The 10,000-nt window shown below is 32.3% G+C and overlaps 2 protein-coding genes across 6 annotated transcripts in view; one reads left to right on the top strand and one right to left on the bottom strand.

The window, feature by feature from the left end:
• The window catches only part of LOC125040194 (acidic mammalian chitinase-like), a 6,924-nt gene extending 2,363 nt beyond the window's left edge, over positions 1 to 4,561 (top strand). For all 3 annotated transcript variants that reach the window (XM_047634740.1, XM_047634738.1, XM_047634739.1), the window contains exons 4-8: positions 264 to 417; positions 733 to 824; positions 1,833 to 2,048; positions 2,379 to 2,580; positions 3,135 to 4,561. In XM_047634740.1, coding sequence (XP_047490696.1) covers positions 264 to 417; positions 733 to 824; positions 1,833 to 2,048; positions 2,379 to 2,580; positions 3,135 to 3,290 — 820 coding nt within the window. In that variant the 3' untranslated portion in view covers positions 3,291 to 4,561. The remainder of the gene's footprint in view (positions 1 to 263; positions 418 to 732; positions 825 to 1,832; positions 2,049 to 2,378; positions 2,581 to 3,134) is intronic.
• The window catches only part of LOC125040193, a 21,760-nt gene continuing 16,280 nt past the window's right edge, over positions 4,521 to 10,000 (bottom strand). For all 3 annotated transcript variants that reach the window (XM_047634737.1, XM_047634735.1, XM_047634736.1), the window contains exons 12-24: positions 9,848 to 9,915; positions 9,306 to 9,396; positions 8,985 to 9,136; positions 8,573 to 8,699; positions 8,312 to 8,436; positions 8,011 to 8,131; positions 7,735 to 7,880; positions 7,459 to 7,561; positions 6,948 to 7,009; positions 6,250 to 6,453; positions 5,728 to 5,905; positions 5,453 to 5,586; positions 4,521 to 4,940 (exon numbers count right to left, since the gene is read on the bottom strand). In XM_047634737.1, coding sequence (XP_047490693.1) covers positions 4,562 to 4,940; positions 5,453 to 5,586; positions 5,728 to 5,905; positions 6,250 to 6,453; positions 6,948 to 7,009; positions 7,459 to 7,561; positions 7,735 to 7,880; positions 8,011 to 8,131; positions 8,312 to 8,436; positions 8,573 to 8,699; positions 8,985 to 9,136; positions 9,306 to 9,396; positions 9,848 to 9,915 — 1,890 coding nt within the window. In that variant the 3' untranslated portion in view covers positions 4,521 to 4,561. The remainder of the gene's footprint in view (positions 4,941 to 5,452; positions 5,587 to 5,727; positions 5,906 to 6,249; positions 6,454 to 6,947; positions 7,010 to 7,458; positions 7,562 to 7,734; positions 7,881 to 8,010; positions 8,132 to 8,311; positions 8,437 to 8,572; positions 8,700 to 8,984; positions 9,137 to 9,305; positions 9,397 to 9,847; positions 9,916 to 10,000) is intronic.

Below are 10,000 nucleotides of genomic sequence, written 5' to 3'. Positions count from 1 at the left end.
TATTGTAGCAATTTTTGCAGGGTAAATAACTAGATACGTTTGTTATTTTTAGGGATTCTATGTCAGAAATTATGATCGTTCAGTTTTAATGATAGTAATGAAAGTAATGAGACAGATTTTCAAAAAGATAAGGGCTCAAATATAAAAAGTCCTTGATTTTGGATATCAGTTTATATATCCAATTCTTTCTTGTTTCAATGAGAACACAAGATAGTGAGGAAAGAGGGAATTTAGTTCTAAATATGATTCTTTCACATATTTAGGTTTGCCTCACATTCTCGAAAATTCATCACAACATTTGGCTTTGATGGCTTAGACCTTGACTGGGAATTTCCTGCATGGCCTGCTTTGCTGAGAAACAGGCAGGAGAAGAGATGGTTCACAAGACTTGTTCAGCATCTCTACCATGAATTTAAGGTATATATGGGAATTTTATTATTCTCATGATAAAGCAGTTAATTCAAATATATTTTTTTGTGGAATATAATTAACTTTATTGATATTTGATGAAACATTCTTCAATCCTTTATCTCTGAGGTACGTGTATGGAGGTGTGGTCAACAAACATTGGATTTTGCTCATCACATCTGTTCACTCTTTGCAAACCTTAATTTAGTTATTCAGATAGTTAGTCAGGTCTGTTTGTATGTCCTTCTTAATATTTCCATTTCTCTTTATATTAGATTTGAATTTTAAGCGCTAATGTTTGATTGTTTGTTCCATATCTTTCAGTCACCATTACACAAACCGCTCTTGCTCACAATTGCTGTAGCAGCTCCAAAGGCAATCATAGACAGGTCATATGAAATCTCTGAGTTATCCAGGCAAGTTCACATTTTTTTTTTTTTTTTTTATAACCTCCTCATGTCCTTTGGATTTCATTTATGCACAGTTGAATTGCAGATTTTGTCACATTGTTAAAATCTGTTGTGAGCTGACTGTAAGAAGAATCATTTGAAAATAGCTACATTGCAAGGAAAATATCTTGTAATTATCTGTTAATGTTTTAGGGTTTATAGATGCTGTATGTCTGTCAAGTGTAAGACAATTGTAGGAGAACTGACTCAGAGTTCTTAGTGACATCTGTGATCATTATAGTTGACAAAGCTATTTGTCCAGAAATTAGCTAATAATTCTACACAGCTAATGAAGGCTTTGCACCAGCAAAGCAAAGCACCAGCAAATGCCAAAATCACTCACTATCAAAAATCTTGCACTGTCTATTCTCCTTATAATTTGTCTAATCTATAATATGTTTTTAATGGTCTGAACTATCTGTAATTACATGTGTATACATACTCAGGTTACTCTGAACCATTGGAAATGCTGCCTTTGGGGTCCCTTAGATGATAGAGAATACATTTTAGGACCAGGGAGCAGTATGGTTAATGGCAGCTAAAGTAATGCTGGAGTCACTGTAGATGATAGAGACGACATTATAATAGGACTAGGACGCAGTATGGTTAATGACAGCCAGGGTAATTGTGAGTATATGTAATTGTTTTTAGTAGCATAGGCAAGTACATAAAGAATGTTATGGGCTTGTTAATTACGCTAATCATGTTCCATTTTATCAAACATTTTTCACTGTGTAGTAAATTCATTTAATAGCTTTGGTGACTTATGAACCATCACTGAGAATCTGTCACAAAGGTTTTCAAAGGACTTTTGCATTTGGGATTGATATATTGAGGTTCAAACCAGAAATAATCATGCTATTATGTTAGATAAGGAAGAATTATATAAGTTATTATTGTTGTCTTTGATGTTAGAAATTCATAATCTTGCAAAATTTATGTCAACTGTTTTAATATCTCATCTATATTTTCCAGGAATGTTGATTTTGTGTCAATGATGGGTTATGATTACCACATCTTCTGGCCATATCTGCCATTTACAGGCTATAATGCCCCGCTCTTTAAAAGTAAAAATGACAAATATTACTTTGCAACTATGAATATCCAGTGGTCTGCAGATTATTGGGTGAAGAAAGGCATGCCAAAGGAGAAACTAGTCATTGGAATTCCTACTTATGGCCGCACATGGAAGTAAGGGACACCTTTTCACATATTACTTGGTTCTAAGAGTGGAATAAAGATGATATTGCTTTTGTTGAAATGGTAATAGATTGTTTTCTAACTAGAGACACTAGCCTTTGTTGCAGTGATTTTTTAAGACGTATATTGTTAAGAAAGGCCCCACTAAGTGAAGGTTTGAAAACTTTTACTGACCTTTTATTGACAATGCTTCTCCTAACACACACACACTTATATATATATATATATATATATATATATATATATATATATATATATATATATATATATATATATATATATATATATATATATACACATCTATTTCCATTCTATTCATAGATTGCTGAATGCAGCATGGAACAAAACTGGATCACCAGCAGTTGGAAAGGGCATGCTGTCTGGCATTGTGTCATACCCTGAAGCTTGCATATTCTACAAGGAAGGAGCAGAAAGACATTTTGATGAATCATGCAAGGTCCCTTATGCAGTGAGGGAAAGGGATTGGGTTTCTTATGAAGATCCTCAGAGCATCAGGGAAAAGGTAGGAATATGGACATGGGAGAAAGTTTTGGTGTCATTTTGGTAATGGTATATTAATGTTTGATTATTTTTATTATATTTATCATTGATATTGTTATAATTATTTTTAAAAGTCGTTATTATTATAGTAATAAGAATGATTATAATTGTTATCATCATCATCATCATTTGTTATCATTATTGTCATTAATATTATTGTTATTATTATTATTATTATAATTATTATTATTATTATAATTATTATTATTATTATAATTATTATTATTATTAATAATAGTAGTAGTAGTAGCAGTTGTAGTAATATTTTTATGTGAAAGATATCTAATGTATATATTAGGTCAGATACAAGTTGGGAAGTTAAGTCACAAATTTTTTTGAAGCTGATGATGTTAAGAAATTATTTTTCCCCTCTCATCCCATATTTTGAAATGGAAACAAGTAAATTGAAGTAAAATCATTAAATTTTTTTCAAACGAAAAATCACTGATGATGAGAGGGAAACATCCAAGGGTAATGTCCTTTTCCCCTTTTTTATTCCTTATTTTTATTCCTTAGGTAAAGTGGGCAAAAGACAGCCATTTTGCCGGAGTGATGACGTGGAACCTGAACTGTGATGACTGGGCTGGCATTTGTTCAGGAGAGAGATTTGAGCTTCATAGTGTGATCAAGAAAATTATATCTAGTGATGAATTAGGGTTGAATTACTCATGATAAGGTAGATCATTATACTTGCTTTAGTAAAAGGAATTTGCATGTAAAGCAGCTGATGACTCTAATGAATTTGATATTGTCAGGGTTTGCATATATGATTGTGATGTTATAATCTTATTAAGGTACATGTTCCAGTTACTGGTAATGAGAATTAATGGCACAAAAAGCACAAAATTTTGATATGATCATATTTGATAATATTTAGGTGTGTGTAGCAGTAGTTATGAAAACTTTTAATATAATTGTCACAATGATAATAAAAGAAATTTGTTTGTTGCACATCTGTTATTTTTTAAAGAGTTTATATATATACAAATACTTATATATATAAATATATATATATATATATATATATATATATAGCCATATCTTTTTCATATCTTATTCTATGCCAAAGACTTACAAGCCATGCATCTTTTTTCATTTAATGTTGTTGAATTTATATTTTTGTAGTACAGCATTTCAATGAATATTGATTAATGCATATGGAGTATTTAATTCCACCCAATAACCTAAGTATTTATAATAAAAGTATTTTAAAAATATTATTATCTTAAAAAATAGACACACAAACGAAGACTGAAAAGTATCTGTCTTTTGCTTATAAAATAAAAACTCTACTGGTTACTTTGAGGAAGCTTTCATCCTCTAGCCGTATACACACCAAGCCTATTGTTTTTTTTTTTGCTGGTGAAAAAAGTAGCCAAAATCCTTTTTGTGGGATTGTTGTTGCTTTATTTGAATCTGTTCTGGGCTAAGGTGTTATTGAGATTAAAGTGGGAGTTTGTTATAGTCTACATCTCTTGATAGCACTTCATATGAACCAGCTGATGTTTGGAGGGTATGTTCGTACATGCTCAAACCACAGTGATTTACATAAATGGCTCTAGAACAGCTTAGTCACCATGGAAACAAACAAATGGTGACAAAGCTCTTGTAGAGCCATCTCTTTAAACAAAATACATACAAAGAAAACAGTAGACAGTGCACACTACCAAGTTGTTAATAATTTTACCCTTTGAATTGTTTTTGAAGAGCCAGGGAAACACAATGAAGTAAGTAATAAGAAGACTTTTCATGGTTCCAGCAGTGGGAAGACTGATTGCCTACTTATGCAGAGAGCCAGAGTGTCTATTTTAAGGGGGATAAAAGGTTCCTGCATGCTTTCTAATCAGTCCCTTGTATCTGAGAATATGAAGAACATTGTTTGGAAAATGATGATTTAGTCTGTTTATAGTAAAAGGTTGAAAAAAAAAAAAAAAAAAAAAAAATCATTCTAATAACCATTTTCTAGCATCTAATAATGATGGATAGTCCTCCTCTGTTAGTGCAAATTTCCGACAGTTAGGGCAATTTGACTGTTGTTTTAACCAATATCTTATACATTTGCGGTGGAACCTGTGTTCACAGTCAAGGGTCTCCGAGACAAAATCATCATATGGTTCCAGGCAAATTGAACATGTAACATCAACATCAACATCAGAGTATGGTATATCAAGAATTTCTGCTCTCAGATCAGCATGTGCTGCACTCTCAGCTCCTGTGACCATGTCTTCACTACTGTCTGGAGAACTGGTGGATTCTGTTTTGGTTTTTTTATCAACCTCTTGAAGACTACTTAGGATATTTATACTAATGTCACCATCATAACTGGAAAAAGAATATGAAGAATTAGTACAGATCTTCTGATGCATAGATTGTATTGGGAAATAATTCCATGCTTGCATCCTGAATGTAAAATTTGCCTTTGCAATTACAATATAGTTGGCTTATATTTTCAAATATCAAGTAAAACTTTGAAGTAATATTGCAAGTAATAACACAGATGCAATACTCAAAACTTATGCCTTCTCTTCATAAAAAATAAAGAAAGGACAGTTTGTTAGACTTCTTACTGATTGTATGGTCTAAATCAATACGCCCCCCTCCCCCACACACACAAAATCAGCTAGAAGCAAAGATAATGATACCAATCGTTTCTCTTTCTGCCTCTTTCTTTTTTCCCCCCTCCCCCTCCTTTCTCTACCTCTGTAACCCCCTCTCTCTTGCTTTCCATTAATTTATTCAAGTCTCTTTCTTTCTCCCTATCCTCCTTTTTTTCTTTTCTGGCTTAGGGATTTTTTTCTGAATAATATTTCTAACCTATTTTTATGTATACTTACCAAGGAACAACTGTTCTCAGTGGTGGATCATCCAAAGTTTTTCCACAAAGTTTTTCTTCTTTTAAGAATTGCTCAAATTTCACATTATCTTCTCTAAGCTCTTCTGGTATAAAGAATGGGTTGTTTGGGTCAATCTGTAAATGTCAAAAGTAACAGATATATAGAATGTAAAACATCAGACAAAAAAAAAATCTTCATTTAGAAAACTTTTTTGAGTGACAAAAATAAGACACAATAATACAAATCATAGTATCAAACCAAAGAAACTAACATACCGGTGGCACATGCTGACATTCAGATGGCAGTTCCCCCACATCATTGGAAGCTTCATTTTTTAGGGTCTTCTTCTTTTCTAGAGCTCTTGCCCTCTTCAATTTCCTTAGTTGTGCATTGGACATCATTTTCTCTTCTTTCTCCTGCTTCAGTAATTTTAAACGTGCTACATATTCATTCCTAGGGAAGTGTATTGAGGCACTGTATTAATATGTGTCACAATATTTTACTTGTAAAATATGCAAATCAATTTATTTTATTACATATATGATTTTTTTTTACACTTTAATCATCTTGGAATGCATAACATGTCATTCAGACCCCACTCTTCCTGTGAAAGGTTCTTTAATATAAACTGATATATTAACACCAAGCAATTGCAAATAATATCCTCTGCATTTTTTATAGCAACTTTCCTCAGCTATAAATGTGTGCACAGGATCTCTAGGTACGTGAACTATCCAAACACATTAGTACAGCAACGTTTCACAAATAAAAAATGAATGAGGAGGAAATGAACTTACTCAACATTTTCGGATGCATCTAGCGGATCTCCCAAAAGATCAGCCTGGGGTGTGGCTTTCTTTTTCTTCTTTTTCTTCTTTTTCTTTATGGATTTAGCCTTGTCTGTTTGTTCTTCTTCAGCAGATGGCTTGAGCACAGTAACATTTGTCCATTCCAGGCTTTCAGGATCAATTGGCAGAGCAGGAGCTTTGGAAACAGTTGATCTGAAGCACATGATTAGCTTTTAATAGAAATTTCTCCTTCATTATCTTTTAACTTCCAGACATTTTCAAAAAAGTTAAATGTGTGCACAGCAGAATGGCTTTTAGTAGAACTTCATCATACTAAAATGAACCAAGTATTTGTTTAGTACCCATACTAACTTATTTGGTATGGGTAAGAATAAGCAAACATACTAACCATATTTAGGACAGGCAATGTAAGATTAACTGATTAGCAACTCTTACTCTAATTCTCTACATGAATGCAGAGTGCTTTTTTTTTTATTATATGTAACTATATTATCACAAAATTACAGAACTTCAATTAGAATTGCTAAATAGTGCTCAGTTACAGTTATGGGAACTTTTTCTAAATCTTAGTAATAGCAGACAGGAATTAGGTAAATTGAAAAATAAAGTAATTTTAAATGAACAGCATACTCAGTTTCAAAGACATTGTATACAGTCACATCTAAATAACAATGAGACATACTTACTCCATTTCTTGTGTGGTATCTCTCACATCGGGATCCTTTACTGTGTCATTAATGTGTTGTTCCTGGAAAAAAAATTACTGTATTTGTTTTGTCTCAAGTAGAGAAATTTGAGATGTATTGTTATATGAGGTAATTTGATTAAAGGTGTGAATGAGAATGAATATCTTCACAGTGCAAGAGATGTCTCTGATCAGTTTCAATTATATCAACTAACTAAGATATAATCGAAACTGCACTGTGAATATATTCATTCTCATTCTAAATTTATAGCAATGAGCATATTTGATATGTAATATTTTTTGCTGTAATCACATCAAATTACATGGTAGACAGATGGGCAAGTCAGAAGAGAAATAACTGAGCAGTGAATGATGACTGCTGAATTGCTCATGAGAAGGGAACAGTTATCTTCCTCATAACTAGAACAAAATTACTTGTGATGCAGTCCTGCCCCCTTGAAAAATGTTTAAAAGATACATTTGAACATTAAGTCACCAAGATTCCAAAGTACCTGTTCTAGTCCAGCAGCTTCCATGCTTGCACCTCCCTGCTTCTCTTTCCTCTTTTCACGTGTTTCTGGTTTGGTTACTGGTGGTTTCTCTTTCTTCTTGTCCCTGTTTAATAGGAACCATTCCCAGAACAGTTAATTGATAGCCATGCTCTTCTTAAGGCTTAATTTCGTCCCAAGAACAGGAATGATTTGAATATTTATTGAATTTTGATTCATGAAAACAGGAATATTATTGGTTAGATTAGATGTTGAAATAACATGACATTATATACTTACTTCTTCTTCTTTTCCTTTACTGTACTGTCATTTCTTTTTTTATCTTTAACTAGTTCCAATTTTATTTCATTGTTTTTGTCATATATAGTTATGCTATATATCAGGCCTGAACAATCTGGAGTTATGCATTCTGTACCTAGAAAATCCTGGAAATATAAATATTTAAAAAGATACATTATTGAGCTAAATAATGGATATTTTGGCTGTATACTCTAATTATTATATCTTTATCACATGGACAAATGTCTGATCCATATATTAGTTATTAGGCATCACCTTTTCTGTTTTCTTCGCATCTTTTTTTTGGTCCTTCAAGGATTTCCAGCACACATGATGGAAACTGATGGTGCAGTCCTCCTCACATGTCACATTTATATAACCTTTAAACTCAAGGTCTCTGTAAGTAATGTAAACTGAATCAGGAACATAAGTAAAAGCTGGAATAATATATCTGAAAAGGAAAACAATTTCTTCAAGAAACAATTCTAAAAATTATTCTGACACTGAATAGTTGTGGGAGAACTTAGTAGTGAAAGCATTAACTGTGCATGGAACACTAGTGATAAGAAGTACTTACTGCAAATAAATTTCCTGTTTGGCAAAAGCATGACCTTGAACTGAACAACAGTTACTCAGATGGCACTTTGCTTTAGGTGCTGGAACTGATGATGTCATCCTCTCAAGCAGTTCCTTGGAGCCTTTCTGTTAAAAATGGATTCATTAGATATTATATGAGATCGTATGCAATACCAGTTACAAAATTTAGATGGCATTCAATTTAAAGAAGAAAGCAGAATGTAATTATGATGTAAGAAAAAAAAAATAATATTGAACATACTGCCAAATATGCAGGGGTAGTCTCAGGAATGATCTCAGAAGTACCAGGCCACACATTTCCTTTATAGTTTCTGTTTTCTTTTAGTTCCTCAATACAAGACTTTGCATATGACCCTGCAGCTTTAAACCTAAAAAGAATGTGTTAGAGATGAGACTCCGGAGCAATGTGTCTGTATTTATAACTTTTTTTCTCATTCTTTACAAAATCCTTTTTTTCCTGTTAATTGCTAAATTCATTATCAAATATTTCTACTTTCTCAAAATTTGTTAAAAATGTTATGAACATAAAAATAATACTTGAATATGTTAAGGACAGTAATAAAAGAAATTAAATAATTGGTAATACAACAGTTATAATAATAATAAAAATAACAAAGACAGTAATCATGATAACACTGACAAACATTACTTACATACAAATCTTCTCATAACTAACTGCAAGCCAATAGCGAGCAGCTAGTACAAAGTCTGCGTCACCCACTAAAACCTTCAGGACATCCATACCATCAGTAATGTAGCCTCGTCCACAATGTATCTCGCACAAGGCTGTTGCAAATTGGATTTCCTGCAAATAATTGGTACAGTTTTATGGTCTTTAAAAAATAAAGTGAGATTTTGGGTTTGAATATCAAAGTACTCAAAGAAATAAATAACTAAATATCTAAATGGATTTTTTATGAGAATTACCATATGTTAGGTATATTACCACACAATCTAATCGTATATTACCATACCTTCAGGTCACCTTTGTGTTTTTTGAGATACTCCTCCATAATCTTCTCTAAAGCCATGACAGCTTGACGGTAGTGATGTTCCTCAAAGAGTCTGAAGGAACATTTTCAAATAACTATGAGACACAGATAATGAAGAGCAAAGGGATAAATGTGATGATAAATGTAATTTTTTTTTTCACTCTGTCTTATGACTATAATAAATTAAATGATAGAAATCAAAAGAATAAATATGCTTTAGTATTAGTTTCTCTGGGTGTTACCTATGCTTTATTATTTTTTTTATCAAAGCAAAGATGGATTTGACAGATTGGTGATCATTATTGACAGGTTGGTAAGCTGGTGATGATAATAATTAGTTTCTCAGACACAGCTCTTCACCAACCACACAAGTACACCATTGCCCCAACAAAAAAATAATTATAGGAAGCTGAGCTGTTGAGTGCCCATCTGTATATAAAGTGTGTACTGCATTATTCCAGCTTTTAAACTTTTTGTTACTTATCCTTCATAAACATGATTCTAAAAATGTGATATGATCTTACCTTTTCCCATTCTCAAGTGTTTCTTGGAAAGTGTCATGATTCATAGCTTTTGTTTTCCTTTGTAGTTTCTGCAAAGTATTAAACTTGGTAAGAGTTTGTCTTCATTACAGTTACTATAATGTTCAAGTTTCTGGTATCTAAATCAAAAACTAT

The sequence above is a fragment of the Penaeus chinensis genome, chromosome 28, assembly GCF_019202785.1.
Source record: "Penaeus chinensis breed Huanghai No. 1 chromosome 28, ASM1920278v2, whole genome shotgun sequence".
In the NCBI taxonomy this organism is placed as follows: domain Eukaryota; kingdom Metazoa; phylum Arthropoda; class Malacostraca; order Decapoda; family Penaeidae; genus Penaeus; species Penaeus chinensis.
This window is presented reverse-complemented; position numbering and strand designations above follow the sequence as displayed.